Raw genomic sequence first — 16,697 nt, 5'->3', positions numbered from 1 at the left:
GATAGATAGATATATATATTTATATGCATAATGCCTACCTACAGGCTATTTACTTATGTATGCTCTCGACAATTATATTTTATTATAAAAAAGAAACATTTCTGTATTCTGTAGCAATACTTTCATTGGATGCATATCCCGCTTCTTTTATTTTCACGATGACCTTGCCGCTAAAAAGAAATACAGATACATACATAGTAAATATCTACACTCCATACAAATGCAAAACATACTGCGCGCCCAACTGGTCAGATGGAATATTGCAGTTAGACGAGTTAACAATTTTTCTTTGATACAACCCTAAAATCAATGCAAGAGGTCTATTCTGTCTGCACTTTGTACAGTTGCTAGTCTTTCTATTTTATTCGATTCTGCTGAACACTTGGAGGCGCAGTAAGCTAAAACTACAAATCTTATCAATCATATACTGCCATACTTGGTCTACGTGGCTGGCTTGTTTTGTGCATTACAGCAACATTGCACTTCTCCCCAATATTAGTCGTATTCATTTCAGTCGAGCAAAAACACAATATTACCTTGTGAGAACCAGAGGTGTCGCAACGTCACATTACAACATATCATAATCAAATAAATAAGCGACAACTGCAATACCGCCAATATGAGCAATCCTATTGAGCCGGACGAGAGTCCCCCAATCAGCCCCATGCCGTCTCCCCACAATGGCTCATTGCCTGACATTCCTAGCTCAGGCATTGATGGAGGGTTTACAAGCGACGAACACGAGGGACAGTACGCTGACGAGGCCGAGAATTTCATGGAGGAGATGGAAGAGGAGGAGAATGTCCAGGTGTCTGATGAAGGCGAGGGTGAGAATCTCATCAACGACGATATGATGCGGTAGGTGACTGGGGTAAGATGGTAGAAGATTGTTGTGCCCTGGTCGTTTTGTGTGTGTATGAACAAGAGTTGTACTATTGTTATTGTGTGAGCGTATTAGAAAGTATCCAGTGAAGAATTGATGAGCTGGTTATGAGAGTGTACCAGGACTTTGACGGGATAGGTTATGGCTGGTTTATGTGCTAGTGTGTGACATTGTGTGTGCCTGTTGTGTAAATCGGGAACGAACTATTTTGGTAGGGGCAGGGGTTTTGACAATTAAACAATCAGGCTAGTGCAAGTATGCATCGTTGACAGCTTTGATGGGGTAGTGAGTATTTCGTTAGTGGTGTTTCATGAACTATTGTCTGATAGCTGCGTCACATTATTCAGACAGTGGTGTTACGATATTCTCCACGCCCGAAATCGATGATGCACTGCTTTGGTATTGTTCACTGTGTGATAGTTCTGTTGCTCCAATTCTTGTGCACGTCATACCTGTGGTAGCATTTTGCCTGTAACCGCTCGTTGTTCATCGAGTGCAAGTTCCCAGTTGAATTTGATATGTGTGGGAATCCTCACCCGCTCTTAAAAGCGGCGCGACAATGTATAATTATACTTGTGATATACTCGCGTGTATTTTCAGAGGTGATACCCAGTGGCTTATTTGCGCAGATCGACGCATACAGTAAGGCATGATTGTCATCTCAGTGGTATCTTTGAGCAATCATGCATGTAAGGGAGGCGGGTCACCTATGTTTGCCATACTGGTAGACTTTGACTGAGTTTGAGGTATTCCTTTGATTTACATCATCACTGTCTTCACATACAGGGACTACCGGGAAAGTCGTGAAAATGATCAGTACGACAGAGAGATGATTGACGACGATGAGGTGAGTTCTTGCGCTATATGCACTGTGTATTTGTATTTACAAGGAGTAATATCTGACTAATCTTTGCACTCCCCCGTGTGAATTTTTGTCCAGGTGGGGTAGATATGCACAAATAACTCCGTGAACGTAGACATGTTTTCTAGTAGATGATATCCCTGCTTTAAAATAACATTCATATGATTGCATTTGTAGTACGTTACAGCGTGCAGAATATGGTACCTAAGTTGATGAATGAGTACACGTGGTTGGAGAGTTGCATATATATATAAATTGTATATAAATTTTTCAAGTCCCATACTATCAAGGCCTCGATTTCCAGGATTGGAAATACGTTCCCAATGTATCGCATACTACTTCGGTATCCAGTGTGTATTGAGTATGCAAATATATACATGTATAAATGCATATTTATATATATATATATATATATGATTGTCTGTGTATATATGCGGAGTATTACCTGACTCATTGTTTACACTGTCCCCCGTGTGACTTTTTGAATATATGGGGTAACAGACAGATGCGTGTACGTAGTTATATTTCTAGAAGATGATATCTCTGGGTTTTACAGCATGCAGAATGTGGTATCTACGTTGATGAAGGAGTACTTGTTATTTATATATATATATATTACAAGCCACTAACTGTAAAGGCCCCCATTTTGGGATTGTAAATGCTTTCCAATGTACCGCATACTATTTCGGTATCCAGTGTGTATTAAGTATGAAAATATATTTATATATTTNCATATATATATATATATATATATATATATATATATACTGTGTGTGTGTATGTGTGTATATATATGTGTGATTGTATATATATATGTGTGTGATTGTGTGTATATATGCATCTATTCATGTATTCCTATGTATATCTAAATTGTATATATTTATCTGTATCTAGTTAATATGCTCTTATGTTATGGCCGAAAATGCCTCATGTTTTTGATGATGACTTAGGTCGAATCAACTACATTTCGCAATGAAGCGAAGTGTATTGCATATCAGCCATGGACACTGATAAGCGATACATATTGGATGATATTTGGATAATATAGTGTACTGTATTTTGCAAAGTTTGGTTTTTACTATCTGCGCTGGTGTAGTTCAAGCTGAAACCTTTTGTTTGTGGCAAGCAAGTTTTGTATTTTTTGCATATAGTGTATCAAAGCCCCGAATCGCAAGTTATACAAATAAAGGTGCACATGCAGTTTCATACGCTTTGAGATCGTAAAACCTTTCATATGTGTAGGAGTGTGCGATTGAGTGTTCGCCACTTGCATACGGATCTGTATTCATCTATTTGTGTATGGTATGGCTGGCTTTTTCCTAAGGCTGAACTGTTTCGTATATGGTTGTACATTGTTTACTTCCACATTCTGCAGTTTTATATTGCTTCCATGTATTGATGACTAGTTTCTCGTCGTTCAACTTATAGCAATCGGAGATGTCCCTTGGCGAACGTCGTCGTTTAGAAGAAGAGATGCGAAAGCGTGATCGACAGGGACGACGCCCTGCCGCTCTGGACGACGGTAGGAAATTCAAAAATTTGTGTGGAATATGGTAGTCTACGAGTTTGTACTGCACTCTTTGGCGCTTATCTACTTGCTGCTGTAGACCAGAAGCTGCCATGCTCAGATCACGCTATACGCAGGGCCGGAACATAATACCTTGATGAAATCCACCAGAATTTTTTTTATCAATCAGTTCATAACGTTTTGGGCGACCATTTTCCTTTGCAAAAGTAGAAAAGTATAGATTCTCGTCTGCTTACTGGCACCTTGGTTTGAATACGTATTATAGACTCTGACGAGGATGAAGGCAGGAGGCGCCGTCGCCGTCGTGTTGCAGATTTTGGTGCGGATGAGTTTGGAATGGATATGGATGAAGAAAGGTAAGACTCGGTGCACACTTCTGATCAACCATTGATAGGACGTACTTTTCATTTGACCCGCCTAGTATATTGCAGGAACTGTACTTTAAACATCGAGGCTGAGAAATTTCAAAAAGTGTTTTATTATTTGCTTTGATAATTTTACAAAATGATGCAAACTGTTCGATCGGCGTTGTCATCCACAGAGAGGCAGTCGTCAATCTAGAGGACCGAGGTGGCAAACCATTGCGCGAGTTTCTAACACTCGATCCTGTGCAGAAAGAAATATCTCGGTTGTTTAGAATTTTCCTTAATCAATACAAAGAGAAGGAAGGCAGGCCCCCTGTGTATAAAGAGGTGATCAACCACATGTGTACACACAATAAAACCAGCTTGGAGGTAGATTACAAACACATTTGCTTATGGCCCGACACTGCCATCTGTGCCATCTACTTGGCAGATTGTCCCATGGAAATGCTTAAGATCTTCGACTCTGTTGCTTTAGAAGTGGTATGTAAAGTCACAACCAAAACTGACAAAATGAGTAGAAATTTATCGCACACGGCACTTTGACTCGCGCTGCAGAACATCTCACCTGTCTTTCTCTTTATTGTTGTCCACACTATTCGCCTTTCTGGCAGGGCGGAGGCTCAGAAATTTTGGTCCGTAAGGTCGATCGATATAACTATAGACTAATTCGCTGTCATCTGCAATGAAACTAGATAGAAAGCTCGAACTACGCATACTCAGTATCTTTGTTTGTGTTTGCAGGTCTTGCGTGGATTTCCGGATTACGGATCAATCCACGAGGGAATACATGTACGAATTGGAGGTCTACCAGTCGATGAACCTATTAGAGATCTCCGCCACAATCACTTAAACGCGTTTCTCAAAACAACCGGAGTGGTCACTAGACGCACAGGAATTCTACCACAGTTGACTATGGTGAAGTTTGACTGCGCGAAATGTAAATCAATTCTGGGACCGTACACAATGGATTTCGAGACGAAGAAGGACTTTAAAGTTGGTTCGTGCCCGGAGTGTCAAAGTAAGGGACCTTTCCCAGTCAATACAGAGGAGACGGTATACCGCAATTATCAAAGAATCACACTCCAGGTATGTTTCTTGGGTATTGATTTGTGTGGCAGCGATACGGATGAAACTCATTCGATATAGTATGACTACACTCTTATGCTGTATTGATTTTATTAGTATCACGTGACAACCATTTAAGTACTGTCTGTATCCGTTTTGGCTTGTTTCTGACGGCCGCATTCTCTATTTCAGGAATCGCCTGGATCTGTTCCCCCTGGGCGATTACCCCGCCGAAAAATTGTGATTCTAACCTACGATTTAGTTGACTCGTGCAAACCAGGAGATGAGGTTTCAATTACTGGGGTGTATCGCAACCAGGTATGTTCGTATGTATAGTGGCATTTACAGCTGTACATCACATTAGGGGATTGTATGTATTTAGTCACCAAAGCACTAGTACCTCTATGATCGAATGCAAGGACATTGGGTTTTAGGGGTTTGCCTTTATGATCGAATGCAAGGACATTGGGCTTCCTTGCTTTGCCTTTCCATGAAGTTTACTTGTCGCTATGAAAATTGTTAATCTGTAGTTCGAAATCATTCGCGCTAATTGTCTTCTATTACGTTTTTACCATGCTATGCAGTACGATGCGCATTCCAACAGGAAAAATGGCTTCCCAGTATTTACAACTGTCATAGAAGCAAATCATGTGCTCAAAGCAGAATTGGGGATGCAGGGATTGACGGACGATGATGTAGAGAAGTAATTATACGTTCTTATGAATGATGTCGATATTCAGCATACGAAATATTTCTATGCTTCACTCGAAGACAACTATTGTTAAAATTTAAGAAAAAATACTTTATTCTGATGAATCAACATAAATTTTTTGTAACCCAGGTGTAAGAAACTTTCCAAGGATCCTAGGATTGCCGAGAAGATATTTAACAGTATTGCTCCTTCAATTTATGGCCATAAAGATATCAAAACGGCGCTTGCTCTTGCTATGTTCGGAGGTGAGGCGAAGGAGAATCCCAATAAAAAGCACAGGGTAAGTACTTTGCGTTGTTTGAAGCAGCGATGTTTAATAATACTGCTGATAGCATGGCTACTGTCCGGCAGACCGACCCTATCGCTACATGACTTTTCTATCTAGCAATATAGAAGCAATCCACACATTCTGCTTACATAGGTTCGAGGTGATATCAATATTCTTATCCTTGGGGATCCCGGATGTGCAAAGTCACAATTTTTAAAATATATTGAAAAAACGGCGCCAAGAGTTGTATACACAACTGGTCAAGGTGCATCTGCAGTCGGTTTGACGGCGTCTGTACATAAGGATGCAGTGACTCGAGAATGGACACTGGAAGGCGGTGCCCTGGTACTTGCTGATAAAGGTTTGTGCTCAAATTTTTCGCCAGCGCGCTGTCGGAAATTTTAGACCAGTTTTCGTACGGTCTTTCAAAATGTCACGGCACTTTGGTTTTTTCCTGAGCAAACTTGCCATCTTCAAATTTAGGAATGTGCTTGATTGACGAGTTCGACAAGATGAATGATCAGGATAGAACATCAATTCACGAAGCTATGGAACAACAAAGGTAAGCTCGTCTCTTGAGAGAAAAAATAAAGGCTTTGAACCGGCTAATTGTATGCCTTATTTCAGAACTGCTTTCTCCGGCGATTTTAGCATTCGATGATATCGCATCAGGAAAAAAGACTCATCCGAGTCAATCATATCATACTTAATATCAACAGCATCTCCATATCGAAGGCTGGAATAGTAACTCAGCTGCAAGCACGCTGTAGTGTGGTAGCTGCTGCAAACCCGCGCACAAGCACGTACGATCAGACTCGAACCTTCAGCCAGAATGTTGATCTAACAGAGCCTATCTTGTCTCGGTAAGGGTTGCTATTGTCTAAGTGTGCACTGTACTTTTCTGCATAGAGCTCTTCTTAAAGATTCGGACTAAGGCGTGTACTGAGATTAGATCACTTTGCTCTGTGTTATTGCAGATTCGACATCCTGTGTGTCGTCGTGGATAAAATCGAAAGGGAAAACGACATTCGCCTAGCAAAATTTGTCACGCGGAGTCACGTGATAAATCACCCCGCCAACAGAAGTCAAATGGAAGAATTGGCTAAGGATAAGACTGAAAATGAAATCAACGAAGACAAAGTGCCGCAGGTGAGAGATTATACCTATACTGTCGTTTAGCAGATTGATGCCTCCCCCTGCGCATGAGCTTAATCTAACTGCATCACTCACGGTATTTAACGATTTCGAAAGTTTTATTCATTTCGTCTCGTTTATTCGTGCACTATGTCGATATATCGAATTGCGGTATTGGATGTATGACATTATGTGTGTTCTAATACAATACATTCGCGATCAATATGCAACAGGACCTCCTAAAAAAATACGTACGTTACGCAAAAGCAAACGTTAGACCGAAGCTGCAAAACGTTGACGTTGATAAAATAACCAGCGTTTACGCAGAACTGAGAAGAGAAGCTATGATTCACAATAGCATTCCTATCACCGTCAGACACCTTGAATCAATGCTGCGAATGTCTGAAGCACATGCCAGGATGCACTTACGAGAATATGTGCATGAAGAAGGTGGGGTTGATTTATTTTGCTTCTGCTTCCTTGGATCGATCATCCTTATGTACGTCTACCGTACCAGCTGTGATATTGGCTTTAAGCTCTATATCATCCCAGCACTAATTGTTCTTCCACTGTTTGCACACTTTATACACAATCAGATGTCAATTTGGCAATTCGGTGTATGTTGGACTCTTTTATCTCCACGCAGAAGCATAGCGTCGTCGAGCCACTGCGCCGGTCATTGACGAAATACTTAACATTTAAGAGGGATTACAACGATCTACTCATTCACACCCTTAACGATGTTTGGAGGGAGCAGGCAAATTATGTTTTTGCACGAAGGGGAGAAATGCCAACTGTTGTCGAGATCGACATAGAGGACTTCGAAGTTCAGGTGTGGCCCCTTACATCGTTCAAGTGCAGAGCTCTGTCAAAGCGTGGCTCTCTTTCGTTCCAAAAAAACCCCCCTTTTCAAAAATATCAATTGCCTCAACATAATCACATCCTGATTCAGTATATTTCTGTCCTTTTATTTAGGCTCGCAAGCTCAATGTGCAAGACCTTTCCGAGTTCTATACCTGCAAAGCCTTCTCGGAAGCTGGTTTCACACTCAACTTCGAGGAAAGACTGATATTGAAAAATACAGCCTAGTTAATTGCAATAATATACAGTGAACGAAATTTGTTGAGCGATTTCTATCACACCCTACGCCGAAACATACGCACGCGTCAGCCAGTGAGCAAAACTTTACTCGGCGACCATGCCCAACAAGGAGACACCACGGCTGAGTACACAAAACTTTTTGGGTTATTTCTCACCCAACATTCGCAGACTTCATATTTGAGAAGTCAAGTACGTAGTTTTCCCATATCAAATATAACGGAAATTTACACGAGCAAAACCGATACACAGTCAGAAAAAGACTTTCCGGGCATTGATGTAGCGCATTGATGGAGAGCTATAACTTCATTCAGAAAGAAAAATTGCGTCCAAATTGCTTGATCCAGACTTATTTTGTAAACAGAGCAATAACCTATACTCTTTCAAGGGATCGCATCAATTTCAGTGTACTCTCCCAAAAGATAGATGAAACAAATAAAAATAACATATATATGATGGAGGCAACCCTCACTTTTCAACTCGCCTTATGTAATGTGATAATTTCCAGGAAACAGTGTCATATTTATTCTAGTACATCACCAATACCCCTGATAGATAAGTTGAAATTCGAAAGTGTGACTCACGATTTCGTTTTGTGATCTAACACCTGCAATTTCCAGTGCAACTCCAATTGCTATTCTTATTGCAGCCCAGCAGCAAAAATTAGCATCCATTAGTTTGCCATGAAAAATTTCGAAAATTTCAGCCCATTCAATCTCACCGGAGTAATATTTAGGTATCGTCAGTTGTGAAGTCCTTGATGTCTTGCGGGTGCCCACAATCTACATTTTTTTTTGCAAATCGCTTAAAGAAGTTGCTTAAAGAAGCTGATGACGGAAATGTAGTCGAATTCGGGTACATTAACAGTCATTTTCGATATACTTATATCCTGATGAGTAATATGGTATTAATTTGCATCAGCGCCCGATAAGACTCTCTTCCGACCGGCAGTACTAAAAGCTGTACACTGCGATCGGTTCGTCGCTTGTGAGTGCTGACTCTATACTTCTAAATAATTGGTTTCGTGGCTGGTGCAAGATCGTTTCTTTTCATGTTTGCTTTCTCTCGACTTTGATGAAGCGGTGAAGACATGGATTTGTGTGCAATGGCTTGCTCTCTTTGCGTCGAAATTGGAGACTGAACTTTGATAGGAGGGGGTGGAGGTGCACAGATCTTCTTGAAGAATTCCAGCCGACAATGCAATGTCTTGGGCAAAATCTGAAACGTGGCAAGGAGAGTGATGAATGAATTATCTGTCTACTTCAATAGTGTTGGTTTTGTAGGCCGATCAAGAACTCGTTGCTTTTTCTCATAAAATCTGAGCAAATCGTATTGGCCTTACTGTGGGGTGCAAACATTAGTGACTCACCTGTCGTATAGTCTCCTTCTGTTTCATACCCTTCAGGTTATATGATCCTAATACTGACACTTCGGTGTCTGGGCCCAGCGACGATTCCACCTCTTCCCATACATGCTTGCTTATCTGCAGTGGTATAATGAAGTGGGTGTGCAGTTAAGGAACACTTCCGCCAAATTTTTGCATCGATCGTTTATTGGTAAATCCACAAATACCATCGCTACAATTAATTCGGACATTGAAAACAAAAACTTAAGTATTGAATCAACATATCAGCTGAAAAAGAATTAGCAAATGGAATGGACATTTGGAGCGACCAAAAGTCAGATTTTGATCATTCAAATTCACAAAATAATCGTGAGTAACAACCAGAGTTTTCAAGGCCACATACCACGATTTGACCACCCTGACCGATCGCTGAGACCCGGGCAGAGCGGTTGACCATCGGTCCGAAATAATCCATTCGGCCCTAAATAGTAAGTGCGAAAACCGAATTAGAGTTCAAGGCACAATTTCAAGTCATATTCTGGGGGATGCTGGTAGGATTTCATACACACTGCGAGATTGAACCACTCTTCTAAAATAGAAGACTTCAAATCTCAACGTAAAAGCCTACACATCTTAGAGCGACCTTATGTATATGTATGTATATATATATATAACATAAAACAGTATATAATATATATATATAAATATAATATATATATATATATGTATGAATACATATGTATATATATTATATATATATATATATACATGTATATATATATGTATATATACATATATATATTATATCTATATATATATGCATGTATGTAGATGTGCGTGTATATGCATGCATTCATGCATTCATGTATGTATGTATGTTTGCATGCGTGTATGCATGTATGATTAAGTATATATGTATTTATGTATGTATGTATGTATGTATGTATGTATGTATGTATGTATGTATGTATGTTTGCATGCATGTATGAGTATGCATATATATATATATATATATTTATATGTATAGTAAATATATATATATATCATATACATACATACATACATATATACTATATATATATACTATACATGTATATTATTATATATATATATATATATATACATGCATGCATACATACATGCATACATACATACTTACAGACATACATACATAAATACATATAAATGTAGATAGATAGATAGATAACATAGATAATATATATACATATAGATAGATTGATAATATNTATATATATATATATATATATGTGTATATATATATATACGTATATATAATATATATATATATATATAAAGATAATATATATATATATATATTGCCAAGTCCACAGTAAATTTTAGATAGCCAACATACCGTAATAGGATCAGCTTCACAATCTGGACAGCCGGTATGGATACCCATTCGCACTCGCAGACCTCGGAACACGGTCTGTTGACTACCGTCCGGCCCTTCAGCCTGGGAATAATATAGGTTTTTCAAGTATCAAGACTTAGGGGGAGGGGTTGCGAGTATCAATCGAATCCGGAAAAGCAGTGAACCAGCCTCAACGATAATACCTAGAAAGGTCATACTCACTACTAACATACCATCACCTCGCGACAGCTCCGACGCGAGAGTATCTCTTCAGACCAAACGGTCTCCGTTAAACTAGTCTGAGCATGCAAAGCCCACTTTAGAGCAGCATGTGAAGTCTCGAACGCTACCATGAAGGCGTCGCCTGAAAAGGTACGCGTTGAGTGTTAAATACATTACATGTCATTAATAGGACGATCTACACACTTCACATCACTAACAAGAGATTTATGCTTCTCTGCACTGAGCAAACCATTGGTTTGTGCGTAGAACATCAAATAGATATAAACGAGATGGACCAAGTGCGGAATATTGTTAATTTTGCATTGTTTAACACATTTAGATATGCGTTGATTTAGCGAAAATTAGGTATTGTCAAGGCTTCAAAATCAAGTTATTTGTATCCTTCATACCCTCAGTTTTAACTTCGTATCCTCCGTGTTCAAGCAAAAGTTTTCGCATCAACTCGTTGTGAATTCGCACAGCATCTCTCATCGCTTCCTCCTCTTCCTCCCATAATTCAGTCGAATCCTGCAACAGGACCACAATGATCCAGCATTAATGAAGTTATAACGTAAAGCTGAAAATAGCGAATAACTCGGAGCTTGGACTACCCCGGCGGAAGGCATTAGTCATATATATTGCATACTGAACATATGCAAGTTGACTCAAGGTTTTTTTTGTGTATTTTCTTATTATATGTAGGGGTACTTACGCACTTTGTTCTCTTTTTTTGTAGGAATGCACGCGTACGTAAAATTGTTATATGTAAAAATATATCACGAGAAATGAACGGGGTAAGTTAGCACATACTTATTTAGGTCAAAACTGCTATCCATTCCGATCAAGTACCGAACCGATCTACTTTGGTATTTGCTATAGTGACTGGCTCCGACCAAGCTTATTTTTGATTGAGACACAAGATTCACAAATCTCAACGTCGTTCTATCTCAGTATTACAAAACCATAGAAATGTATCGAAATATTCCAGTTCATGTATGTACGCGCTTTAACTCGTATATCCCCTGCGAGCGGGAATGCACATTGTATAAAACGTACATACCTGAATATCAGTGAACACAAGCGTGACTTTTCCGTGAGGTGGAGGTACTTCTGCGTTTGATCGATCTTGCGTCTGGTGCGTTATCAAACTGGTGGTTAAACCTTCTTTGCGCACAGCACGGCGAATTTTGGGCGTGAACGTCACTACCACCGTAATCGGTCGCTGAACGCCGAGCATCGTAGCTCGATCCTTGGATATCAGTCGACGAAGAAAGTAGATAGAGAAGGACAGAACTTTCAGAGCGTATAACCTCATTGAGAAGATGTTTACATTCTCATACTATTCTGCACTTATCGTCTAACAAATACAGATATTGAAAATATATTCAGCATTCCTCCTTGGGTTCTACATTTGTCGTCTAAATATGAGAGACTTCTAACAAAAAGAACCGGATGATTACAACATTCCAAATCAGTAGATGCTTACTCTGAGAGTCTGTGCAGCACGCTCCGGTGAATATTCGTGGCGCACTACCTCAACAGCGTATTGAAACGACATACAAGACCACAACCCATGGCATGCCGTGATTATAAATTCATCATCATGAGAGATATGGTGATCCACCACGTGGGGACCGGCGTTCATAAAGGGCTGTAGGGCAAACATGCCCAGGCCCCTACGTGCAGGAAAAAAAATCAAAAGATTTTTTAAACACAGTTATATCCAATTCGATTGATGGTCGTGGAACTATACGACCTCAATAGTCGCGATAAATTTTCCATCGGCAAGGCTGATAACTATTAAGTGAGAGAACTCGCAATAAACGGGCTATTCACTACTCAACATGAGCTCACAGAAGCATATAACTGGTCATAATGTTTTTGCGAAAGTCCTACGAGGTAAACGACTCGTGGGTGTAAAATGTGCTAGTAACTGCGCACAGATCAAAGGATGAATTATAAACATACGGCCAAGCACAAGTTACCTTGTAGCTTCGGTCATTCCGAAGAGTTCTCCACACGCGGAAACATCAGCACCTCTCTGCAGTACCCTTTTCCGCTCCTCCTCATCCTTTGCCGTGTGTTTAGCAGACAATGGCATGGCTCGCCCGTTTCGACAAAGAACCTGATACAATTGTATGTGCACACATAAGCATTTACTGGCACAAAAACTACCTCGTGATTCGGAATTACCCCCAAAAATTGTATTGAGGTAATACCACAAAAAAATGTGTTAAAAATACTCCTTCCGAATGCTAAAAACACACATGTACCTCATCACACCATGTCTACTAGAGTTGTAGCTTTGTAGACATGGGTGCTCGCGGCCAAAATCACCTCTAAATCAAAATTATACGTCTAAATTTTCAGACTCGAAAACTTTTTAAAATATGGAACTTGCTGCTCGTAAAATTAACCTACTATGCTCCTGTATCAAATTCACTGTTTATATGCGCTTTTGGGTATGGTGGTAGTGACTTACAGAAAGAGTGGTACCACAATTCGCAGCCCAGACACGCGATCGACTCATACACAATACAGCCATGCTACAGCCCTCATATTGATTTGATTCTGGGAGACGCTCAGCGACTACCCTGTTGACCCTAAGCACGGCTCTCCGTAAAGAACGGGTGATATTATTGTTTATATCTATACCATCAAAAGCTCTCCCGATAGCTTCCCAAAATGTTGGCATGAAGTTTTCGTATGCTATGCTGGCGACTGAATTTGGATGGTACACGTTCTTCTGATTGTCACTGGAGTGACTGTCGGCCACTGTGAGTACAGCGGCGAAAGCATGAATGAATAACATATGTTGCTGGTTGTTTGGAGTGTTGGTTAAGCCTTCCAAACCCAGCCTTTAATTTACGACTCATGCAAACAGCTGAAATTAAAGTTTTAAAAAAGTCATTGGAATATGACTGAAACGTAAATGAAGCATCTGTCTGAAATCCTGAATACGTAATACATGAAATTATCTGGGAACATACTTGTTGGTCCGTATGCATCGAAAACGCCGTATACTCGGTGTGTTTTGGCGATGGTAAATGTAGATTTCGCCGTTTCTAGCTCTGAAAAGTCTATCCCGTTCAGTGTAAACGAATACTGACCTATTGTTTTCACGTTCATATTGCTCTGTGCAACACCTGAAAAATTTCGAACAAAGCATGGTCAAAGACAGTACACAATTTTATGATACTCGGCTTCCAACTCGTTCTGTGGAGAGCAATATTCGTCCGCAAGTAAAAAAGTACATTTTAAAATGAAGCTCCGCAGAGAGAAAATGGCAAGACACGACGGGCGATATTGCGGTAGCGCTCGGCTAGACATACCGGATTGCACAGGCAGACCTATGTCTTTCTCGGTAGCTTCTTCCGCTGTCAGCGCCGTTATCGCGGTTGCAGAAAATGTACCCTCAGGCGATGCGTATGCTGAAGACGGGAACGAGTTCCGTGCAGTTGCTTTCCTAATCAATGTATCTGGTTTCGGGTAATCTTTCGGTTCTAGACAAATAGTTTTCTGCGGATAAGTAAGAAAAAAGAAAAAGTCTGTTTTCATAGTGAAAGCTAACAGCTCACTGTTTTTGTGTCAAAAATTCCTCTGCCGTGTACTTCACACATATGCAAACGCTTTCAGTTGATAAACGCAAAAACGCCAGGTCCACCCTATCTGCATCATGAATTTTAGGCGCCCCACGATCGATACATGCTGTAACTTACAATAAGATTCGCCGGTACGGAGGCAGTAAAACAGATCGAGCAAGCCTGGGTCTCAGAGGCTGACCTAGAATACAAGTCCAATAAACCGGCCGATGTTTGCTGTGTCTGCAATGAAGTTGAATTATCAGCAAGCACGCTCAAATTTCGGAATGTGAACTTGCAGCAAAAAAGACACGCTACCATCAATGAAATGCATCACTACTCACCTTGCATCGACACGGCAGTATGACTCCCGCTAATGAAATAAATTCAAGATTGGGGAGCGAGGCAATGTCGGCTAAGTTCGTAATGCCCAAGTATTTCTGATGCAGATGGAAATTTAAAAAATTGATTTGACTTTGTTACTTCGAGCAAAGAGTGATCAGCTGCTATTTGCACAACACGCGAATTCTCATACGCTTGCAGTACTTGTGTAGTAAGAGCACCAACAACATAGTAAGAGTAACTCTACAACGAATGTGCATGCCGCAGCGGAAAAATACAGTCATACACTCCCTTAAAATCAAAGAGTCGATTTTTACTGTAGAATCTTTTGCAAAACATATCGACATCGATTAACATACATTGCGGGCCAAATTCAAAACGCGAACACTGGGGTTGGATGTCCACATCCAACTGTGAATTCCGGCATATCTGCAGATTTTAGAAGTGACAGCAAATTGATGTAAAAATGACAGCAAGTTGATGTAAAAATGAATTGTGAATTCCCGTTCGAGAGATTATAAGTAAACAGCTGAAAGTGAATATCAAAAGAAAGAATACCTTATATTATTTTTGCTCAAATCCAACATCTCCAGTTTACTTAATTTTGACATTGAAAGAGGAAGCAGACTCAATCGATTGTTGCACAGAGATAGGGACCTCAAATTGGACAGATACTCCACGTCGCTGTGCACATTCATGCAGCTGTTGGAATTCATGTTGAGCAGCCTCAAACTAGTAAGGTTCCTCAAGTGTCCAAGTTCGTTGATGTTGTTGTGGGATAGGTGCAGCTCCTTCAAACTGCTCATTTGGCTGATACTATCCAGTAGACAGTCTGAAAATTAGTAAATCAAGTAAATGGTCAGCTATCTGACTGTGATATAGGCTCTCAGGCCGAGACGGTGAATTATGCTAAATTCTAGCAACTATGTCGTCAGGTGAATGCTAATTACGTTTCAAACTGATATAATAATGAAAGCTGTAAATCAGGAACCCGGAAATGCACTATAAAAGTTTACCTGTTTGGAGCTTATTCTTTCCTAGAAGTAAAACCTCAATAGCACACAGATTTTGTGAAGGGTAATGATTTCGCATATTTTTGGATTTTCGTCGCTTCCCCCATGTGCCTTTCGAGGACAAGGATGGAGGCGTTGATACGGTCGATATTCCCGCAGAATTAGATGTTGGCGGATTGATATTCGGTGAACGTTTTTTGTACTTAGGTGGAGTTTGAAGACTTGATGTGCTTGGCGACACTCTGGTAGGTTGCATGGGAATACGCTGCACCTCAGCTTTCAGGCCTGAAACTCGCGCAGTCTCGGCGCTCATTCGTCGCCTTGGCGACATTTCTTCGGAGCCGAGTATTTCGGCTTGATCGCTTGTCTATTCATAAGGACGGTATCAAGAAAAGGAAACAACCATCAAAATGCACAAGGGCAGCCATGATGTCAATTGTACAATCAAGTCGCCGGCTGCCTGAGAACACGCACTTTAAATGTCAACGAACCCTCTAGTTATATCGGCTATTAACTTGACTGACCATACAGAGAGGCACGACGACGAGCTAATATAAATATATATATCCATACGTGTTATCGAATATATGTATGTGTGCATGCATGTATGTAGGTATGTATATGTGTATGTATGTCTGTGTATGTGTGCATGTGTGAGTGTGAGAGAGAGTGTGTGTGCATTTATGTAGCTATGAATGTATATATATGAATGTATGTATGTATATATGCATGCAAATAAACATGTATGAAGGTATGTATGTATATATGCATATAAGTATGTACGCATGTATGTATGTATGTATGTATGCGTGTGTGTGTGTGTGAGCGAATGAGTGAGTGAGGATGTATGTATGAATATATGTTTGTATGTATATATATGCGTATATATATATATATACATTTA

At 40.1% G+C, this 16,697-nt stretch overlaps 2 protein-coding genes across 3 annotated transcripts in view; one reads left to right on the top strand and one right to left on the bottom strand.

Moving 5' to 3' along the window:
• Positions 1 to 237: 237 nt before the first annotated feature.
• On the top strand, positions 238 to 8,400 carry SARC_09779 (hypothetical protein). Its single transcript, XM_014296197.1, has 16 exons — positions 238 to 858; positions 1,670 to 1,730; positions 3,174 to 3,267; positions 3,539 to 3,629; positions 3,815 to 4,118; positions 4,380 to 4,724; positions 4,896 to 5,021; positions 5,288 to 5,406; positions 5,545 to 5,695; positions 5,837 to 6,044; positions 6,167 to 6,245; positions 6,403 to 6,546; positions 6,661 to 6,832; positions 7,051 to 7,267; positions 7,414 to 7,649; positions 7,793 to 8,400. The coding sequence occupies exons 1-16, from the start codon at positions 620 to 622 to the stop codon at positions 7,904 to 7,906; spliced, it is 2,700 nt and encodes an 899-aa protein (XP_014151672.1). The 5' UTR covers positions 238 to 619; the 3' UTR covers positions 7,907 to 8,400.
• An 11-nt stretch (positions 8,401 to 8,411) lies between these two features.
• The window catches only part of SARC_09778, an 11,959-nt gene continuing 3,673 nt past the window's right edge, over positions 8,412 to 16,697 (bottom strand). Inside the window, exons 6-22 of one of the 2 annotated variants that reach the window (XM_014296196.1) lie at positions 15,797 to 16,160; positions 15,339 to 15,612; positions 15,140 to 15,209; positions 14,783 to 14,878; positions 14,577 to 14,681; positions 14,190 to 14,376; positions 13,848 to 14,003; positions 13,340 to 13,632; positions 12,843 to 12,982; positions 12,344 to 12,533; positions 11,918 to 12,106; positions 11,268 to 11,385; positions 10,869 to 10,999; positions 10,636 to 10,737; positions 9,664 to 9,741; positions 9,285 to 9,398; positions 8,412 to 9,133 (exon numbers count right to left, since the gene is read on the bottom strand). In XM_014296196.1, the coding sequence (XP_014151671.1) occupies positions 8,924 to 9,133; positions 9,285 to 9,398; positions 9,664 to 9,741; positions 10,636 to 10,737; positions 10,869 to 10,999; positions 11,268 to 11,385; positions 11,918 to 12,106; positions 12,344 to 12,533; positions 12,843 to 12,982; positions 13,340 to 13,632; positions 13,848 to 14,003; positions 14,190 to 14,376; positions 14,577 to 14,681; positions 14,783 to 14,878; positions 15,140 to 15,209; positions 15,339 to 15,612; positions 15,797 to 16,160 (2,817 nt within the window). In that variant the 3' untranslated portion in view covers positions 8,412 to 8,923. The remainder of the gene's footprint in view (positions 9,134 to 9,284; positions 9,399 to 9,663; positions 9,742 to 10,635; positions 10,738 to 10,868; positions 11,000 to 11,267; positions 11,386 to 11,917; positions 12,107 to 12,343; positions 12,534 to 12,842; positions 12,983 to 13,339; positions 13,633 to 13,847; positions 14,004 to 14,189; positions 14,377 to 14,576; positions 14,682 to 14,782; positions 14,879 to 15,139; positions 15,210 to 15,338; positions 15,613 to 15,796; positions 16,161 to 16,697) is intronic. The other variant, XM_014296195.1, reaches the window with a different exon arrangement.

This window comes from Sphaeroforma arctica (assembly GCF_001186125.1).
Source record: "Sphaeroforma arctica JP610 unplaced genomic scaffold supercont1.1042, whole genome shotgun sequence".
In the NCBI taxonomy this organism is placed as follows: domain Eukaryota; class Ichthyosporea; order Ichthyophonida; genus Sphaeroforma; species Sphaeroforma arctica.
This window is presented reverse-complemented; position numbering and strand designations above follow the sequence as displayed.